General features: G+C 49.0%; 1 protein-coding gene across 1 annotated transcript in view; it reads left to right on the forward strand.

Moving 5' to 3' along the window:
* The first annotated feature begins 1,500 nt into the window (after window positions 1-1,500).
* RAB44 (RAB44, member RAS oncogene family) overlaps window positions 1,501-21,431 on the forward strand; it is a 33,361-nt gene continuing 13,430 nt past the window's right edge. The window contains exons 1-7 of the mRNA XM_043591253.1: window positions 1,501-1,580; window positions 5,871-6,088; window positions 15,661-15,772; window positions 16,766-16,934; window positions 18,195-18,341; window positions 18,990-19,080; window positions 19,484-19,579. Coding sequence (XP_043447188.1) covers window positions 5,882-6,088; window positions 15,661-15,772; window positions 16,766-16,934; window positions 18,195-18,341; window positions 18,990-19,080; window positions 19,484-19,579 — 822 coding nt within the window. The 5' untranslated portion in view covers window positions 1,501-1,580; window positions 5,871-5,881. The remainder of the gene's footprint in view (window positions 1,581-5,870; window positions 6,089-15,660; window positions 15,773-16,765; window positions 16,935-18,194; window positions 18,342-18,989; window positions 19,081-19,483; window positions 19,580-21,431) is intronic.

The raw sequence follows: 21,431 nt of genomic DNA on the forward strand, positions 1-21,431 counted from the left end.
CTTCAAACACTTTGTGATAAACCTGGAATGGCCTTACCTGCTCCAGGATTATTTAAAAACCCATCCCATGATTTCTCACAGCATCTGTTGAAACATACACAAGAGTAGAGAGAATAGAATGAATCAGTGGTGCCCTCGACAACTTCAACAGTAATCAGAACAGGGCCAGAGCCTTAGTTCATCTGTGCCCCACCCATCCTTCCACCCCTCCATTACTTTGAAACCTATCCCAAACATATCATTTTATGGGTTTTTAATGCTTGAACTTATACCATCTGGAACTATTTTATTTTATTCTTTTTAAAGGATTTATTTCTTTATTTTTAAACGTTTATTTATTTATTTTGAGACAGAGAGCACAAGCAGGGGAGGGGCGGAGAGAGGGAGAGACTGACAATGCAAAGCCCAATGCAGGGCTCAAACTCACAAACTGTGAGATCATGACTTGAGTCGATATCAAGAGTCAGACGCTTAACTTAGCCACCCAGGCGCTCCTAGATTTTATTTAATTTTAAGCAATCTCTACACCCAACTTGGGGCTTGAACTGAACCCCAAGATCAGGAGTTGCATGCTCTACCGACTGAACCAGCCAGGTGTCCCCATCTGGAATTATCCTAGAGCCCCAACTTTGCTTTTTGAAGATAGCCAGTCCATTCTCTGAATGGTTTTTTGAGTAAACCATCTTTTTAAAAAAATATTTATTTATTTTTGAGAGAGAGTGTGTGAGTGGGGGAGGGACAGAGAGAGAGAGACAGGGACAGACGATCTGAAGCAGGCTCTGTGCTGACAGCAGTGAGCTCAATGGTAGGGCTCAAACTCAGGAACTGTGAGATCACCACCTGAGCCAAAATCAGACGCTCAACTGGCTGAGCCGCCCCGGCACCTCTGATTTTATCCACTGATTTGAAATGCCACTTGTAACGTACATGAAATTCCCATATGCATTTGAGTCTATTCCTGTCTATTCTGTTCCATCGATCCATCCCTGTATATTCATGCTCCAGTACCCTCTCTTCTGATGGTTGTAGTTCTACAATACATTTCGGTGCTAAGTTAGACTATTCTCTAAAAGATGATTTGAATGTAAGCCTCCCCCGGTATTTGCAGACACTGAGTCACGGTGTACAGGTACCCCGGGGCAGTCTGTATACCAGCTTTAGCCATAATGTGCCCCGTCAACACTCTAAGGCATAGCATCACCCTGGCAACCAGAGACTTGGGTCCGAGTCCTGGCTTTGCCACTGAGAGCTGGGTGACCCTGAACAGCCCACCTTACCCTTCAGAGCCTCTGCTTACAAGGACCTCCCCTCTAGTTCCAGCGGTCTACAGTTCTAAGCTTCTAGAGAGAGGGGCTTGGGGAGTATCAAGCCAGATTATGAAAGGACAGCCAGTACTCGCTTCTACAGGAAGTCCTGTAGATAACACAGGAGATTGGCTTGCTGGGGAACGGAAAGGATGATTAAGCAAGAGACAAGACTGTTAACAGTTCCAGAGCTCGTGGGCTCCTGGGGGGCAGCGGTTGCCTCGTCACCAGGTCCAGGAGGCCAGCACTGGGTGCCCGACTGGGAGCCTTTAAGAGGTGGGAGCCACTGGAATTGCAATGCTTCTTTTCTTTTGGAGGGGTGGGGGGGGGGAGAGGGAGCAGTGGTCCCCATCTGGCTCCTATGACGAGGGTGCAGAGATCTGAACCCTCTTTTCTCGAGAGTTGGGAACTCTCTGCATGGTCTAATGAGGGCCCTTGAGCAGGGGACTGGGATAGATTGCCTTCCTTAGATGGCTGTGTGACCTTGGGCAAGTTACCTGGCTTCTCAGAGCCTCGGTTTCTCTACAAGTCAGTGAGGGGAAGAGAGAGGGGGAGTAGACCAGAGTAAGGCGTTCAGTGGTCTCTCAGACGCACCAACCTGGACATTTGGGTTCTGTGACTATCACTATTATTTTCAGTTATTGAAGTGGGGTGAAGAGCAGAACCAGTTCCTTGCCCTTTTGGTGAGAGAATGATGGAATTGGGGAAGCCCTAGGATAGCTGTCGCTTATCCCATTTCTCTTTTTACTTTTTTTTTTTTTTTAATGTTTCTTTATTTTTGAGAAAGAGACGGAGCATGAGCAGGGGAGGGGCAGAGAGAGAGGGAGACACAGAATCGGAAGCAGGCTCCAGGCTCTGAGCTATCAGCACAGAGCCCGATGCAGGGCTTGAACCCATGGACCCTGAGATCATGACCTGAGCCGAAGCCGGACACTTAACCAACTGACTGAGCCACTCAGGTGCCTGCCCCCGCCCCATTTTTCTTATGTGGCTCTCTGCTCCCTGATCCAAAGCTCGTGGTGCCTGCTCCCCTAACCCAGTCCCCCAGTGGGGAGAGCTGGTTCCTACAGATGCCTGGGAGCGAGACCCGTTTGCTCTCAAGTTTGGCTTTCACGTTTGTATGATTGCTTGGGCGAGGAATGTGGGGAAAGGGGGTAGGGCTGAGGGTGTGTGTGCATGTTCCTGGTCGCGAGGGGCTTCTGACTGTCACGGGTGTGAGGTAGCGATAATGGCGGTGGGGATGTGACAGAGGATGGAGGGGTGTCTCCGCTGGCTGACTCTGAGGGGTGTTGACCCGAGTGACTCCGAGTGGCCAGGGACCTTCGTCCGCGCCAAAGACCTGTGAGGAATGTCCTGTGAGACCCATGAGGGAGGGGTCGGCGGTGGCTGAGTGGGAGCTGGCTGAGGAGGGAGTGTGTGTGCGTGTGACCCCACTATCTCTGAGGGGTCGTTCCTGGCTGCGAAGGGGGAGCGGACTGTATTTAGGGTTGCTACAAGGCCATGAAGGGAGAGTTGGCCATCCGCGACTGATGGTGTTCGTACTTTGAGGCGGTGCTGGTGGTCGGGCACCTGCTGTGCTTCTATCCGGAGACCTCCTGACAGGCAGGGGGTGGTGCCTTGGAAAGGCCCTCCGGGGAAAGGACTGAGTGCTGGGGCTGTGGCCAAGTGGCAGCCGGTGAGGTGTCCAGAAGGTGCTGCCTTCTTACCAAATGCCAGGGAACTGTTGGAAATGGGCTGCGGTGACGCAGTTTGACCAGGAACTCCAGAAAGGGATGTCAAGAGCATCCCATATCCTGGGATATGGCCACAGGGAATTTGTTTTAGGATTCTCGTTTCCTTTACTTGCGGGAGCCTGACAGACTCAGTGATGTGGCACCCGTATCGTTATAAACTCTTCCCCCAGGGCTTTGGTTCTAGAAGCTTCCCCGCTGAGAGTCTTATCTTGCTGCCTCCTGTGTGTTATCTCCATCAACGGAAGTCCACGTGCAGCTTGAGTTTCCAAGTGTCACACCTACAGGCAAAGCCTGCCCACTCGGCCCTGCTCCAAAGCCCTTGTCTCACGCATGTGCGTCAGGCATCCGTGGTCCCCAGGGGGCCCTTCGGCCCACCAAGGAGGGACCTTTCTAGGAAGTGGCCTTGGGGGAAGCCCATCCCACACAAACCAGCACAGTAGATCCTGTGCCAGTTCCACTACTGGCGTCACGGCTTGGGCAGGTCTCTTGCTTCTTGGAGCGCCCCTCCCTCGGTTTCCTCGCATGTCAAGTGGGAATAAATCGTATCTGTACGGTACTCGGCTTTTATGAGGCTCAAATGGAATTCTGCCCCCATCTGCATCATCACCACTATTGTCAATGCCGCCTTCACCCAGCAGTCACTGTGTGCTGGGCACAGCTGTGAGTGCTTCATTGTGGGCTATGTAGTCAACAAGTATTTGCTGAGCGCCAACTGTATGCAAGGCACTGTTTGAGGCCCTGGGTAATTAGGTTACAGCAGTAAGCAAAAGAGCATGCTTTCAACTCATGGGAGGCTTGCATTTCAGTAAGAGGAGATGGAGAATTTACAGAGTAAGTGAATAAAAGACTATTCTGAGAAGGTGACAAGTGCTAAGAGAAAAAAAAAAGCCAGAAAGGGAGGGGGGCTGTGCCAGGGAATGGGAGGTGGTGTTTCAACTTGCATTATCATATCTAATCCTCACTGCAACCCTGTGGGGTAGACAGCAGTCCCCTGTTCCAATAAGGAAACAGACACGGCGGGGGAGGGAAAAAAAAGAAGGAAACAGACATGGGAATGTTAAGCGATTTGCCCTAGGTCACACTGCTAGCAAGCGGCAGGACTGGGAGACGCAGAGGTCTGTCTGACTCCAAAGCACTGTGACTGGAAGTCACTTCCTCTCTTGGGCCTCCTTTTCCATGTCTATGATTCAAGAGGGTGGGATGGACTGCCAGGAGGAGGGGCACCTCTTCCTAATTCACCGAATGGAACACTGCATCGTGGCAAGACTGCTACCTTGCGCTGGCATTCAGTCGGTGCTCAGTAAATGCTTGTCACTCAAGCGCATGCTAGATCTTGGGAAGGGTCTGGGCAGAAGGAAGTCGTCTTGGCAGAGAAGACTGCTAACTGTCCTGTGGGGTGGGGAGCCCTGACTTGTAGCATTTGCTGGTTCACATGGCTTAAGTACTCCCCCCGTGGCTGAGCCCAGACCACTGTGCTAGAAAGAGACGTGCACAATTGGCTTTTGCAAGGGCCTCAGATCTGACTCTGCGATTTTCATCTATGATCTTAAAACTGCATCTGAAACAGATTTGGAAGGCCCCGAGAGAGGCAAAGATAGTATGCTGGAGAGAAACAGATGGAGACACAAAACACACAGGAAGAAAGAGAAAGACTGGGGTGGGTGGGTGGAGAGAGATTGAGGGACAGACTCTACTTCCTTTAAAGTCTGGGGGTGCTCCACAGCCTGGGGAATTGCTTCATTCAAGTCCTATGCAACCCGTGCGAGGGAACACGCCCAAAGGGAGGCTGGACCAGTGGCTCCGGACCCCTGGAATAAGCCCCCCATCCCTGAAACAGAGTCCCCTGACCCCTCTACTCAGCCTGTGACCTTTTACCCCAGCAGAGAAAGCCCAGAGGGGCCTGCTGTTCAGTTCCTTTGCACATTGCTGTTAACGGCTTCTAAATCCCACCTGCCTCCTTTAGAGCTTAGCCCAAGTCCCATGCCCGGCAGAAAGCAGTGTGCCTCTGCACATCAAGCTCCTCCCACCCATACAGTTTCATGTGCCCCAAACTTATTCCCCGCCCAGGGCAGGCTCAGACTACACCCCTTTCAGACTCCAGCCTCCCTCTCTTCTGTCCTTGGGGTCTCACCTAGACAAAATCCTCATCCACTGACTGACCTCAGACCTTCAGCGACAGTGGGGAGGTCCCCAATTAATGAATTGGACAACGCTTTTATTTTTTTTTATGTTTATTTTTGACAGAGAGAGAGAGCACATGAGCGAGCAGGGGAGGGGCAGACAGAGAGGGAGATACAGAATCTGAAGCAGGCTCCAGGCTCTGAGCTGTCAGCACAGAGCCTGACGCGGGGCTCGAACTCACGGACTGTGAGATCATGACCTGAGCTGAAGTCGGATGCTTAACCGACTGAGCCACCCAGGCGCCCCTCTTTCTTTTTAAAAGTAGGCTTCATGCCTAGCAAGGAACCCAATGTGAGGCTTGAACCCATGACTCTGAGACCAAGACCTGAGCTGAGATCAAGAGTCAGACTTCCAACCGACTGAGCCACCCAGGTGCCTTAGAGAAGACTTTCCAGGAGCAAACATCTGAAAGATGTTTGGGGGAGATAGCCTGGGGGGAGAACATTCCAGGCAGAAGGAACAGAAAGGGCAAAGGCCTCATGCTGGAGGCCACGAGGTTGGGGATGGGGCATGAAGCTGGGGAGGCCAGCTGGGGTCCAATCAGCTTCATCAGCCATGGTGTCTTTTCTCCAGGAAAAGGCCACCAGAGGGTTTTCAGCAGAGTGACTGTGTTCGGCAGCCCGGTACCCCCTCACCATTCTTCTGTCCCCAGGCCGAAGCAGTATGGAGAGTGAACAGAGAGTTTCCCGAAAAGGCCGCAAGCTGGGCTCCAGCCGCCGGCGGCAGATGAGAGAAGCAGCCGATAGCCTGGATGCTGCTGCGGCCCCAGAGCCAGAGTCCTGGTCCTCCCAGGCGGCTGCCGAAGTGCAAGCCTTCTTCCAGGACTGTGGTGCCAAGGAGAGGGGCTTTGTCACCCGCGAGGACCTGGCGGTGAGTCCAAGTCCCTAGCTCATCCCCTGAATCCCCTTTCTTTCTTTCCTTTTAAAGAATGTTTATTTAGGGGCGCCTGGGTGGCGCAGTCGGTTAAGCGTCCGACTTCAGCCAGGTCACGATCTCGCGGTCCGTGAGTTCGAGCCCTGCGTCAGGCTCTGGGCTGATGGCTCGGAGCCTGGAGCCTGTTTCCGATTCTGTGTCTCCCTCTCTCTCTGCCCCTCCCCCGTTCATGCTCTGTCTCTCTCTGTCCCAAAAATAAATAAACGTTGAAAAAAAAATTTTTTTTAATTAAAAAAAAAAAGAATGTTTATTTATTTCTGAGGGGGGTGGAGAGGATCCAAAGCGGGCTCCTCACTGACAGCACAGAGCCCGATACAGGGCTTGAACCCATGAACCACAATATCATGACCCAAGCCGAAGTCAGACGCTTAACTGACTAAGCCACCCAGGTGCCCCCTGAATCCCTTTTCTGTAGCCGTCTGAGACTTTCCATCCCAGGAAGACAGGGCATGCCTGTTCTTTGTCCTTTCTCTCATCCAAAATTTGCTTTCAAAGAGGAACTCTCGTGCACTGTTGGTGGGAATGTAAATTGGTGCAGCCACTGTGGCAAACAGGATGGGGGTTCCTCAAGTATTTTGAAATAGAAAAACCCCTACAATCCAATAATTCAACCACTGGGTATTTGCCCAAAGAAAACAGAAACACCAGTTCAGAAAGATGTATGCACCCTTGTGTTCATTGCTGCATTATTAGCCAAGATATAGAAGCAACCTAAGTGTCCATTGACAGATGAATGGATAAGGAAGATGTGGCATATACATATAAAGGAATATTACTCAGTCATACAAAATGATCTTCTCATTTGTGACCACATGGATGGACCTAGAAGGTTTTGTAGTAAGTGAAATAAGTCAGAGAAGGACAAATAATCTATGATTTCACTTGTATGTAGAATTAAAATCAAAAGAAACGAACAAACAACCAAAAAGCAGAAATAGCCTCATAAATAGAACAAACTGGTTGCCAGAGGGGAGGTGAGTAGAAGACCGGCGAGGGGCACCTGGGTGGCTCAGTTGGTTAAGTGTCTGACTTTGGCTCAGGTCATGATCTCACGGTTTGTGGGTTCCAGACCTGTGTCAGGCTCTGTGCTGACGCTCAGAGCCTGGAGCCTGCTTCGGATTCTGTGCCTCCCTCTCTCTCTGCCCCTCCCCAGCTGGCACTGTCTGTCTCTCTGTCTCCCCAAAATAAACAAACATTGAAAAAAAAAAGGACAGACTGATGGGAAGTGGGGAACAGAGGCTTCCAGTTATGGAGGCCATGGGGATGAAAGATACGGCATTGGGAATACAGTTAAGAGTATCATAGGCGCATCTGGGTGGCTCAGTTGGTTGAGCGTCCAACTCTTGCTTTCAGCTCAGGTTCTGATGATCTCCCAGTCTGTGGGTTCGAGCCCTACATCGGGCTCTGCACTGACAGTGCAGAGCCTGCTTGGGATTCTCTCTCTCCTTCTCTTTCTGCACCTGAAAGTAATATAACATTGTGTGTCAACGATGCTTCCATTAAAAATTAATTAATTAATTAAAATATAAAGACCAGTGGGCAAAAAGCACAATGTACATATCAGGTATTTATGTTTGTATGCAAAGAAATGTTCTCCGTTTTGTTGGTTTCATTTGAGCTGGTTGCCTGCAAAACACATTTGTTACACGATAACATTAATGTTTTTGTGTCTGGCACAAATTATTACCTTTTTTTTTTTTAGATTCGAGTTAGTTAACATACAGTGTAGTATTGGTTTCAGGAGTAGAATTTAGCGATTCGTCACTTACACAGCACCCAGTGCTCATCCCAACAAGTGCCGTCCTTAAGGCCCATCACCCATGTAGCCCATTCCCCCACCCAACACCCCTCCAGCAACCCTCAGTTCCTTCTCTGTATTTAAGAGAATCTCTCTCTCTCTTTTTTTAATGTTAATTTATTTTTGAGAGAGAGAGACAGAGTGTGAGCAGGGGAGGGGTAGAGAGAGAGGGAGACACAGAATCTGAAGCAGGCTCCAGGCTCTGAACTGTCAGCACAGAGCCCGATGTGGGGCTCGAACTCATGGACTGCAAGATCATGACCCGAGCTGAAGTTGGACGCCTAACCGACTGAGCCACCCAGGTGCCCCTGTATTTAAGAGTCTTTTATGGTTTGCCTCCCAAAATGTTCTCTGGGTTAATTGACAAATACACATGTTTTCTGAGGCAAGTAAATAAATAAATAAAAATTGCTCTCAGAAAAAGTGAGGAATTTGTTTATATTAATGTGTAACTAAATGACTGACAAGACGTTATGTGTGCCACTCTTCCAGAAACATTTGCATTTTAACAAAGGAAAGGACTTCAAGCCAAAGAAGGAACTTGCAAGTGATAGAATTTCGGGCTCATTGAGCAGGGAAGTTTATCCTGGGGAGCAGTCAGAGTCCTGGAAGTCAAACCATGTCGATGACCGTAAACATCAATGAAACATAAGATCGGCCATGGTTGTGTGTTCGAATAACAAGTCTGAGGCTCTGGCCTAGACCAACATTGACCAATTCTTCTTTGGTTTTTCCTCATTCTCTGCAAAGGGGCCCATGTGGGTTGCTGGAGTCACACTGGGCCTGCCCGTCTCCTCCGGACACTGTTCCATGCTCCAGACTCTGTCCTTCCCCCATCAACACTGACCTTTCTTGTGTTCTAGCCTCAGGGCCACAAGGTACAAATGGCTGACGTTAAAATATAATTTTCAGGGGAGCCTGGCTGGCTCAGTCGGTAGAGCATGTGATTCTGGATCTCGAGGGTTGTGAGTTCAAGCCCCATGTTGGGTGCAGAGATGACTTATTAATTAATTAATTAATAAGACTTTTTCAGGGGAGCCTCTGCCAACTCCCTAGAATAATTCAGTTAAAAAAATATATATATAATTTATACATAAATTATATATACACACATATATAATTTATACATAAATTATATATACACACATATATAATTTATACACAAATTATATATATATAATTTATACATAAATTATATATACATGTATATAATCTATACATAAATTGTATATATACGTATATATAATCTATGCATAAATTATATATATACGTATATATAATCTATACATAAATTATATATATACGTATATATAATCTATACATAAATTATATATACGTATATATATAATCTATACATAAATTATATATGTATATATAATTTTCAAAAAGGTAAAAAATAGACTTTCAAGTAAATATAAAATCAACACTTATCAAAGTTCTTATCTAATGAATTATTGTTGTTGATTAATGAAGGAGCCAGGAAGATGTTACGACTGGCTCAAAAAGTATGTAAGAAGCTAGGATACAGTATTTAAAGGCAATCTGACAGGACAGTGTTAGGATAAGATTGCTGAGTTCAATTTTTAACATGGCTGATGTCCCACAGGCTGTAAATCTTTGGGGTTATCTGTTCTACTAGACAAAAATTATTTTCATCTCTCCTGGGCAAAACTCCACAAGTTAACCAGTAACTTCAGCACGTCTGGGACTTTTAATTAAAGGTAAACAATGAGATGGACTGAGTGCATTCCTCTAGTCTAGACAATGCTTGAAGCGACATGCTCTCTACCTTTCGGCCCTGTTTCCAAGTTTCCAAGTATTCAGGTGATTTTCTGTGATGATAAATACTCTCCCAAGCTTATTCTCGATATAAAAAAGCCAATTCTCATTAGGTTTCCATAAGTGAAACATGTGCATCCTTGAGTTTGCTCTGCAAATCCAGACTTCGAAGGCATTAAGCCATTTTAGCTTCTGTCTAAACATTTTCATGCAGGACCTTAGATTTAAAACTTCTGTTATTGGCTCTTCTATGTAGAGTGAATGTTTGTCCCAGTTTTCCTGGGACTGGAGGGGTACCCGGGATGAGAGACTTCCAGGGTTAACACTGGGAAAGTCTAGGGCAGACTGGGTCAAGCTGGCCACCCTATTTTCTATCCTCAGTCCAGGAAACTAAACCCAAGACTCTCTCTCCACCACCTTTTACCTGCAGCCCCTATAAATGCAAAGGGTTTCCTTTCTCCTTGGGGTTCCCAATTTTACTAAGGTCCCTCTCCTGCCCGAAAGTGGTTTTCTTTATCAACTGGCTCCAGGCCAGGTTTCTGGAAGGGTTTTGCAGACATTGGTTCCATGGCTGTTCTTTACAATGGACTCGTCATGTCTGATTAAGTGAGAATCATTCTCCTACATGACTCATCAGTTACACAATTGATTCATCCAGCTATATCCCAACAGAAAGGAGGATAGATTCTTATTGAACCCGTGTAAATAACTATGTTAACATGGAAACTAAGGAGGTTCAGTAAAATTGTTGGTTTCTGATACAGGAGGGGGTCAGTCAGTGAGATTCAGACAGCATTTAAAATGTTTAACTTCACGGGAGCCTGGGTGGCTCAGTCAGTTAAGCATCCAACTTTGGCTCAGGTCATGGTCTCATGGCCCGTGAGTTCCAGCCCCACGTTGGGCTCTGTGGTGACAGCTTAAAGCCCGGAGCCTGCTTTGGATTCTGTGTGTATGTCTCTCTCTCTGCCCCTCCCCTGCTTACACTCCGTTTCTCTCTGTCCCCAAAATAAACAAACATTAAAATGTCTAACCTCAGTTGAACAATTCACTCCGTTTTATGTAATTAATTCTTGTCCTGCTGGATCTTGGGTGAGCTGGCTGCTTCTGGACTCAAGTGTCCTAGAAATTGTCAGTCCACCAGTTCAGTCTGAGGGTCGGCTAATGTCAGCTCAGAATCCTTGTACCCAAGTGAAACAACAGAAACAGAGGTATCAGAAGCATAGAACCTGGTGCAGTTCTTTCCCACAAGTCTTTGGGTCAGTCCTTTGTGGCCTGCAGATTCTACCGGAGACTTCAGGACAAAATAGGAAAGCAGAAACTTATTTGGTAACGAGACTGAAAAGCTGTAATTATTTATTACAGTAACTAATATTATCAGAGTAGAAGAGAGTAAAGTTCTTTGTTGGGATACTGCACATAATGATTTCATAAGGGTTTGATCAGTGCTCCCCCTGAAAATAAGCACTTGCAAAGGCATTGAGAAATCTCCAGGGCCTCCCCATAAAGCATGAAATTTCTGAAATAGTGTATTAATGACATTTTACCTACATAAAGCTTGAACATCTCTTCTAATTTGGTAGTTCTTCTGATGATGCTCTTTTTTTAACCCAAACCATAAATAAATAAATAAGTAAATAAATAAATACATAAATAAATATTGTTTTTAAATTTAACCTTCACCCTCCTAACCCAAGCCATATTTGATGTCAGATTTTGTTACAGTTTATACCCTCAGTTTTGATTTTCATCTACATGCAACAAATATTGCAAGATTTCTTTTTTTTTTTTAATTTTTAAAATATGTATTTATTTTTGAGAGAGAGAGACAGACAGACAGAGCGCAAGGGGAAGAGGCAGATAGAGAGGGAGACACAGACTCCGAAGCAGGCTTCAGGGTCTGAGCTGTCAGCACAGAGCCCGATGTGGGGCTCGAACCCATGAACTGTGAGATCATGACCCAAGTCAAGGTTGCACGTTTAACTGACTGAGCCACCTAGGCGCCCTGAAACTCTGCCCCAATTAAACACTAATTCCCATTCTCCTTTCTCCCCATCCTCTAGAAGCCCCCATTCTACTTTCTGTCTCCATGAATTGGACCACTCTGGGTCCCTTGTATAACTGGAAAAATACAATATTTGCCTTTTGGGACTGGCTTCTTTCACTTAGCATGATGTCTTTAACGTTCATTCATGTTATCTATAGCATGTGTCACAATTTCCTTCCTTTTTAAGGCTGAGTAATATTCCACTGTATGTATAGACCACATTTTGTCTTTCTGTTCATCCCTCAATGGACACGTGTGTTGTTTCCACCTTTGGGCTATTGTGAATAGCGCCACTGTGAACTTGGGTGTACAAATATCTACTTGAATCTCTGCTTTGCCTTGCACAACTATTTAAAGTGGCAGGAATGAATTGACTCATTAACATGACTCAAAGGTCTAGCTGCTCTCTTGCACATAAAAATAAGAAGTAAAAGGATATAAACTTAAAATCATGCTTAGCAATGTTTTATCTTTTCTTTTTCTTTCTCTCTCTTTTTTTTTTTTTTGAGAGAAAAAGAAAGAGAGAGAGTGGGGGGGGGAGGGGCAAGAGGGAGAGGGGAGAGAATCTTAAATAGGCTGCACGCCCAGCACAGAGCCCAACATAGGGCTCAGTCCCATGACCGTGGCATCAGGACCTGAGCCAAAATCAAAAGTAAGACATTTAGCCGACTGAGTCACCCAGGTGCCCCAATGTTTCAGTTTTTCTCAGAAACTGTCCAGGTAGCCAAAAATTCCTTCTTTTCTTTTCTTTTCTTTTCTTTTCTTTTCTTTTCTTTTCTTTTAAGTTTATTTATTTACTTTGAGAGAGAAAGAGATGGGGGAGGGGCAGAGAGAGAGGAAGAAAGAGAGAGAATCCCAAGCAGTCTCTGCATTGTCAGTGCAGAGCCCAAAGCAGTGCTTGAAATAATGAACTGAGCCCGAACTCACCATCTGTGAGATCATGACATGAGCTGAAATCAAGAGTTGGATGCTTAACAGACTGAGCCACTCAGGCACCCCCTAAAATTCTTTATTAATTAATATTAATTCATGTTTTTAAAGTTACCTAAGGATCTTGGAATTGTGTAATGAATCAATTTAGTTGAACCCAAATTTACATTTTTATAATCTTAAACATTATGTGAGGATTATGTTGGATTATTTGATTAGTGAGACAAAATCAGAAGTGTGGAAAATTCAGATTAACTAGTTTCTTCACAAAAAAGAAATCCAGGGGCGCCTGGGTGGCTCATTCGGTTAAGCGGCCGACTTCGGCTCAGGTCATGATCTCGCGGTCCGTGAGTTCAAGTCCCGCGTCAGGCTCTGTGCTGACAGCTCAGAGCCTGGAGCCTGTTTCAGATTCTGTGTCTCCCTCTCTCTGACCCTCCCCCATTCATGCTCTGTCTCTCTCTGTCTCAAAAATAAATAAACGTTAAAAAAATAAATAAATAAAAAAACAAAAACAAAAAAGAAATCCAGATCTTATAAAAAGTAGAAAGTATAATTGTATGATACTTAATATAAAGCAGAGAAAACACAGATATTATTTATATTTTATAAGCAAAATTTTTAAACCAATTTAATTTAGCCAAAGATCCACATTAATTACATTAACTTGGTTCCTTAAAAGCTTTCTGAGCTAGCAATTTCTTTTAAGACGGATTAAAAAAAAAAAAAATCTAGCACGGGGCACCTGACTGGCTCAGTTGGTTGAGCATCCGACTTTGACTCAGGTCATAATCTCAGGTTGGTGATTTCAAGCCCCGTGTCGGGCTCTGTGGTGACAACTCAGAGCCTGGAACCTGCTTCACATTCTGTGTCTCCCTCTCTCTCTGCCCCTCCCCCACTCATGCTCTGTCTCTCTCTCAAAAATAAACATTAAAAAAATTTTTTTTTAATCTAGCACATTTAAAGCATTAGAAGCTCAGTTTCTTTATTTTCTGTGATTTGGGGGGAAATTAGATTTATATAAACACTTATTTGTCTCTATAAACCAATCAACACAGAACCCCTGTAAGAGACATAGTACTCTAAGTCATTAATACTCTCCAGATGCAGAAAAATATTTCATACTCACAGAAGAGTTAAAGGTATTTCTGAATTACAGACATGTAGACACATAGATACACAGACACAGTGGCTTCATATCCACAACTCACAGGCCACAGGTCAAAAGTAAACACAGGCACACGAAACTCACCTGTCCAGATCTCAAAGAGTTGTTCTCCTTCCCAGTGGGTACAAAATGCTTCGCCACTTTGGAGCACACGTAGAAAAACCACCATCACCACCACCACCAAAGATCAGCAAATCAGGTTTTCTGTTGCCTCTCAATCAATAGACACTAGACACTAGGTCTGTATCATGCGTCCCACAGAGATCAGCAATGGCCGGTCCATAAAATTGAATTCCCCATCATGGCGGCCACCAAAAATGAAAACACAAAATCAGCGAGGAAAAAAAAAAAAAGACAACAACAACATAAGAAACAGCAATGGGGCGCCTGGGTGGCTCAGTCGGTTAAACATCTGACTTCGGCTCAGGTCATAATCTCACGGTTCATGGGTTTGAGCCCTGCATCAGGCTCCGTGCTGATGGCTCGGAGCCTGGAGCCTGCTTCAGATTCTGTGTCTCCCTCCCTGTCTGCTCATCCCCCTCTCGTGCTCTCTCTCTCAAAATAAATAAATAAATAAATAAACATTAAAAATTTTTTTAGAAACAGAGTCAGCAAACCTAAAGTTCTGTCACACATGGGATTCCCTCCAAGAGCCAAGAGAGAAAGTGCTTGGGTTCACAGAGACCATGAAAGGCACCTCTCCAGTACCGTAGGTTGCTTGGTTCTGACATCTGAGTTTACTGGGGCATCTCCATGAAACCTCCCAAACTCTTAAAATATAATTTTCAAAAAGATAAAATTATTACCCTTGGGCAAAAATAAAATAAAGCCATCTCAAAGACTCTATTTAGCTCATTAATTAATGAGAGATATTATGAATGGTTGAAAGAGCATTTAAAAAGCTGAATAACAAAGAAGTGTTACAATGAGATGGCTGAGTTCGATTTTTAAAAAGCTGGTTAATGTACAACAGGCCATGAATCTTTGAGGTTATCTGTTCCAGCAGATGAAAATTGTTTACATCTCTCCTGGACAAAATCTACAGGTTAATGTGTGACTTCATTTAGTCTGGGACCTCCAGTCTGTGCCGGGGGAGGAAATGAAGTACATTCCTATAGTCTAGAAGATGCTTGGGTGGCCTTTGCCCCTGTGGAATGCTGAAAGAACGTGCCGTCAACCTTTCGGACTTATTTTCAAATTCCAGATAATTCTTTTGGATACTGATAAACACATTCTGGGGAGGATTAGCTACTCTCCTTTATTAGGATCCTACAGGGTGAGACTCAGAACAGATAAGTTTTGATGTTGGATGGAGAAAGGGAAAAAGTGTGGAGGAAGGTCAAGGCCGTGCTGAGGGGGGTGCTGTCTTGGGTGGGGTCCTGGAGCCTCAAGGGTAGGCCATGGGACAGGTTGGGGCTGGGACTCCTAAGTTGGGGAGAGGGGAGATAGGAGTGGCTGAAGGCAAACACCTCTTTTTTTTAATTAAAAAAACTTTTTTAATGTTTATTCATTTTTGAGAGAGAGAGAGAGAGAGAGAGAGAGCACGCCTGAGTGGGGAGGGGCAGAGAGAGAGGGAGACACAGACTCCGAAGCAGGCTCCAGACTCTGAGCAGTCAGCACAGAGCCCAGTTCGGGGCTCGAACCCACCGACCGTGAGATCATGACCTGAGACGAAGTCGGTTGGATGCTCAACCGACTGAGCCGAACAGACGTCCCCAAACACCTCTTCTTCTTGAGGGTGGCCCAGAGTCTTCCCCAGTGGGAACAGCGCCCAATTTACCTCTTCCTTGCAGGTGGCCAAGTTCAGCTTCCTGAGTGGCGAGGATGAGCTGGAGATGATCTTTGACTGGGTGGATGTGGAGCAGAAGGGACGCCTCTCCCTTGAAGAATTCAGCTCTGGGCTCAGTATGTCTGTCCTGGGAGGGCCTCTGGGGACTTGCTGCACAGCCAGGAGTCCCATGCAGTGTGCCCAGTACGGGGAGGCTGGCCAGACAGGAAAGGCAATAGAGGACCTCACCACACACCTGAGAGCAATTCAGGGCGTGGATGACAATGTGGATTATTCTGGAGATGAGGATACTAAGCCTGTGTGGGCAGGCAGCTGGTTTAAGACAGAGCTCCGTCTTAAAACTCTAACCCAGGAGGCCTGTTCACTTCTTTTACCACCATCGAAAGCAGTTCATTGGCTGGGGGCTCCCCTTAGCAACCCCTCCTCCTCCAGGGAGGCCTCCAGGCTCACTTTCTGATGCCTCACTTGTGTTCTCCCCCAAAAAAGGCTTCCCTTGAGCAAGAAGTTAAACACCCCCATTCTTGGGACCACAAGCCTCGTTTCTGCCTGAGGAAAGCTTTGGTTAAGGGAATTTCAGGCCCCAGGGAGCAGCAGAGGGTGATATTTAGTGGTTGAGGACTTCCCTGACCCTTTGTCCCCGTTGGGCAGGGCTACTCCAACACCTGATTCTCAAGACAGTCCCAAAAGGACCTAAAGAGACCAAGGCTGGCAGGGTACATTATTTCCACTGATCTTCTCAATAGGGGTATACCTTCCAGCCCAGGGAATGGAACGTGTGATGTCCTTGCAGAGGCCCTGCAAAGCACAGCTCGGCCTTAAATGTCAGCAAAGCCATCCAGAGTTCTCAGGTCTGCTGAGCCTCCAAAAGTTTGGGGGACAACAGAGAGGGAGGCCAGGAATCTGCATTTACACGTTGTAAAATGGGCGGAGTATAACTTAAGTAGATTCCCAAGGTCGATAGGACGAACGTATGAACATGGCCCCGTATAAATGTGACCAACGCAGATGCAGTTATCTCCCCAAGGGCTGAAGCAGAGCAAGATGGGAGATGGGGGGTGGGGGGTGAGCCCAGCCCCACTCTGCTGCCTTTTGTCCCCTCTGTCCCACAGAGAACGTCTTCGGCTCCAGCACCCACGGGGTCCGCAGAAAGAGGCCAGTGCCCTCCGAGAGGGAATCTGCAGCCGTCAGCCTCCCGGTGCTGGAGGAGGCTGACCCTGAGGAGAAGGAGGCATTCTTCGCATTCATACAGCAGCTGGGGGCAGGCCACTTACTTCCCGAGTAAGGCTGGCGCTGTGTGTGGGGGCGGGCCCTGCCAGTCCGTGGGGGCGAGGACTCACCCGGACTCGGTGTGTCAAGGTGGGAGGCCACCAGATAGAGCTGGGTGCAAATCCTGGTGTGGCCACTTGTTAGCTGTGTGACTGTGGGCCAGTGGCCTAACCTTTGACCTCTGTTTCCCAGCTGCTGTGAGTTTAAGAGCAGTTGTGGGATTAAATGAAGCCCGTGTGGAGGCTGTCTGCTCTTGAGGAGTCCCTCCCACCACCACTCGCTCCCCCTGTCCTGCCCTATATGACTGCTCCCCAGGATTGGTGGGTTGGGGGTATCAGGCTCCCCAGGGTACTCACATTCTTAAAAACACGACTCGCTGAGGGTGCCTTTCTTGACCCACAAAGAGGATCCCCCGATTGGAGTGGTTTCAGGTACGGTGAGGCCCTGGGCTGGACAGGTTTGGAGATGGGGAGGGATTTCCTCCAAACTGTCTCAGCCCCTGAGCTCATGGGGTTCACTCATGCTCAGAGAAGGGGGATCCTGCCTCTCTCACGTCTCCCAGGTCCCACCGGGTCTCTTAGAGCCGGCAAGGGAATCACTGTTGCCCGTTTACCTACCTCAGGGGGCTCTGTGAGGACAGGCGCTCAGAAGGTGGGGCCAGGAGTGGTGGGGCATGCAGCGTGGGACTTAGGGTATAGGCTGGCAGGGCAGGTGCGGTGGGGAGCCATCTGCCCACTTGGCAGCTTGGCCTGGGCTCAGCCCTCCGGCGTCTGTCTTCATGACTTAATTAAATCTGTGGGAAAGCAGCATTTGTCGAGTGCCAGCCGTGGGCCAGGCTCCAAGCTGATGCTTTCACTGGGCAAGTCTCATTCTCCAGCGACCTTACTGGGCAGGTATCAGCCTCCCCATTTTACCAACAAGCCCAGAGAGGGCCTGGGAGTTACCAAAGTCACACAGCTACAGAGCGGGAGAAGAGAGAAGGCAATGGAAGCCCTGGGCCGTCAGGCCCCCGAGTCCCCCTCCCCCCGCCACGCCATAATTCATCGCCAAACCGTGGAGAGACAAAGGGCTGTGGGGGTTCAGGAAGGGAGAGGTTCTGGCCAAGGTTCCTGGAGGAGGTGGGAACTTGAATTGTACCTGGTAGGGTGTAAAGAGGTTTACGCGGCCCAGGTGCCCGGGTCTCCTGGAGTGTTGCCATTAAAATGGAGAAGTGGGCGCCCTGCCTCCTGGTCCCACCTCATATCTAATCTCTGGCTACCCCCCCTTCCCCAGGCAGGCAGAGATCTGGCAGCTGTGGGGGAAGCTGCGGCAGGAGGAGCCCCAGCTGGCAGGCAACCTGGAGGGCTTTCTGGCCAGGATGACCAGCCGCCTGCAGGAGGCACAGGCCGACAAAGAGGCTTTGGAGCTGACCCTGCGGAAGTGAGTGGGGCCGGTGCGGAGTACGTGCTCTCTGCCGTTTGGCTGAATGCGAATTGGATTCCCTCTGCTCCAGAAGCATAGAGGCCTGGGGTTCACCTCAGGGCCCGGGAGCTGGTGGGGGGCAGAGCTGAGCTGGAAGAAGGGATGGCTTGGGGGGCCTGGTGAGGAGGACACTGCCTCAGCAGTGATGGGGATGGCAAGCGTGTCTCAGTGCAGGGCCACCGTGGCACCTACCTCCAGGGACATCGCTCTTGTAGATTATGACGCATGTGGCAACCCTGGGTTTGGCGTGGAGTCTGAGTTTGGGGGTGGGGATGGTGACACGGGAAGCGGCGATGGAGTGAGGGGGCAACAGGGACCATGGGGCAGGGCCAGGGGAACCAACATCTTGGTGATGGTTACAGGAGTCAGCATGATGACCGATGTCAAGGGCATATGGGTCAGGGGCTGTTACTGGCATGATTATTCTCGGGGTGGCAGGGGTGAGTAGGTCAGAGGCTATTACTGGGATGACTGCTCTCAGGGTGGCAGGGGTCGGTGGCTCCTGAGGTGAGCAGTGGGATGGACCCTAAACCCAGGCCCAGTCCACCCCTGCCAGCAGCAGGGTCCTGGGGTGCTGACGTGCCGCCCGCCTCTCACCCCTGCCAGGCGGGACTCTGATCACCATCGAGAGGTGCAACAGCTCTATGAGGAAATGGAGCAGCAGATCCTCCGGGAGAAGCAGCAGCTGCAGGCCGAGGTGGCCTCCCCTGGCAGCCCGCCCCTTCCCCCCCTGCCCTGGACTCGCTGCGGGGGCGAGTAGCGGGGCCAGAGACCGGCCAGTGGGGACATCGGGGAGGCTGCTGGGAGTAGGTCCTGTCACTGCCCTCCCCCCCACCCCCCACCGGCTGGCATTCCCGAGAGAGGGGGTGGGGAGAGCTGTGCCTGAGCCCCCTGCCCGTCTCTGCCAGGCCTCGCTCTCCGGGCCTGTCTCCTTGTGGCCACCATCTAGGCCTGCGTCAGGGAAGTTGTCCTGAGATCCCTCCCTGCTGGGGCGTCCTGGACCCAGGCCCCGGGCCTGGATGAGGTGGAGTGTGGGGAGGCCCGGCCCTGCTGGGGCTTAGAGTGTGCAGCGCTGGGGCTGAAACCTGTCTGCTCTGCAGAGCGACTCCCGGGGCCTGGCCTTCAGCTCCCAGATGCAGGAGGTCCTGGAGGCCAAGGAGCGTGAATTTCAGCGGCTGACTGAGGGCCAGAGGGAGGTGAGTGACAGCGCTTCCCCGGGAGCCCGATTTCCGAACACAGGCTCTGACACCCATCTCCTGAGAATTCATGGGGCTGGCTGGGCTCCCGTATAAGAGTGGCCCCCTTTGCTGAGATGAGGCCAGGCAGTGCCGAGGGACCGCTGGGAAGGTCCAGGTTCAAATCCCTGCCATTGCAATTAAGAGCCATGCAAATCTGAGGCAACAACTTTGCTTGTCTCGGCCTTAGTTTCCCCATCTGTAAAATGGGAATAGCCACATCTACTGCATCTCCCAGGCTAGTTTTGTCAAATGAGGTAATAAATGGGAAAGCACTTTGAAACAGGAAAGCACTGGGCAAACGTGAGAGCTCAACGTTGGAGAGGCTTAGCGGCAGGGTGGTATTCGGCTTTTGTCTCCACTGTCCGCTGAGTGACCTTGGGCAGGTTTTTAACCTCTCTGAGCCTTGGTTTCCTCATCGGAGAAATGGAGATCAGAACTCTTGCTCTAAAAGGCCGCTGAGGGGCGCCTGGGTGGCTTGGTCGGTTGAGCGTCCGACTTCGGCTCAGGTCACGATCTCACGGTCCGTGGGTTCGAGCCCCGCGTCGGGCTCTGTGCTGACCGCTCAGAGCCTGGAGCCTGTTTCAGATTCTGTGTCTCCCTCTCTCTCTCTGCCCCTCCCCTGTTCATGTTCTGTCTCTCTCTGTCTCAAAAATAAATAAAAACGTTAAAAAATTAAAAAAAATAAATAAAAGGCCACTGGGATGACAACAGATGCCATATCTGAGGGCCTGGCATGGTGCCTGGCACATAGTAGGTGCTTTACACATCACAGTTGTTACCGTCTCTGAGTCTGACCTAGCTCCTTGCTGCCCTGATGCCCCAGGGCTCATGGCCTGTGGTCACTTCCAGTTGGCATTGTGACTCAGTCTTTGGGTCTGAGACCCTGCCCTACCATCCCTTCCTTTCTCAACTCCCAGACCAACCACCCTTAGTAAACTCGCCAGGACAACCAGCTGTCCTTCAGCAATGGACAAGGTTCCCAGAGCCTTTCCCACCGTTGCCTTGACTGGCCCTGTCACCTGGTCTCACCTTCCCAACGGGCTGATTTCCAGGTGCCTCCACAACAGCTGCTCCTTGGAAATGGAGGCAGACCCCTTCGGCCAAGGGAGGAGATTGGACTTTCCACATGGGGCCATTTTGTCCCATCCCCTGCCAACGTGAAGGGTCTCCCCCGAGGTCATTCATTCCTTCACCTAATGATTATTTATGGTGCACCTACCAGTGCCTGGTACTGTTCTAGGTTCTGGGGGACATGACAGACACAAACCCCTGCCCATGGAGTTATAGCCTTAGTCAGGAAGATAGATGACCGACAAAATTAGCAGGTAAAATCTATAACATGTGAGATAATGCTAAGGAGAAGAAGAGAAGCAGGGTGGGGGGATAGAAAGGTTTTGACAGGGGAGTCCAGGAAGACCTCACTGGTGTAGTTGATGACATTGGAGCGAAGACCTGAAGGAGATGAGGGGTGGGCCGTGTGACATCTGGGGAAGTGCAGTCCAGGCAGAGAGACCAGCGAGTGCAAAGGTCCTGAGGTAGACACGTGCTATGAATGTTCCAGGAGCAGCCAGGAGACCTGTGGCTGGAGCAGACAGAGGGAGGGGAGAGTAGTGAAGGGGGAGGCCCGAGACCCAGTGGGGTGGGAGGGACTCTGCAAGGCCCAGGATGCCCCGGTGCAGGTCTCACCTTCCACTCTGAGTGTCCCAGCTGTGTGCCATCTCCGAGTCATGTGACTTGCTGTTGGCTCGGGAGCTCCCAGCGGACCAGATGGGGTTCAGAGATGAGCAACCATCACAGAGCTTTGAGCAGA

Source organism: Prionailurus bengalensis, chromosome B2, assembly GCF_016509475.1.
Source record: "Prionailurus bengalensis isolate Pbe53 chromosome B2, Fcat_Pben_1.1_paternal_pri, whole genome shotgun sequence".
NCBI classification, from domain to species: Eukaryota; Metazoa; Chordata; class Mammalia; order Carnivora; family Felidae; genus Prionailurus; species Prionailurus bengalensis.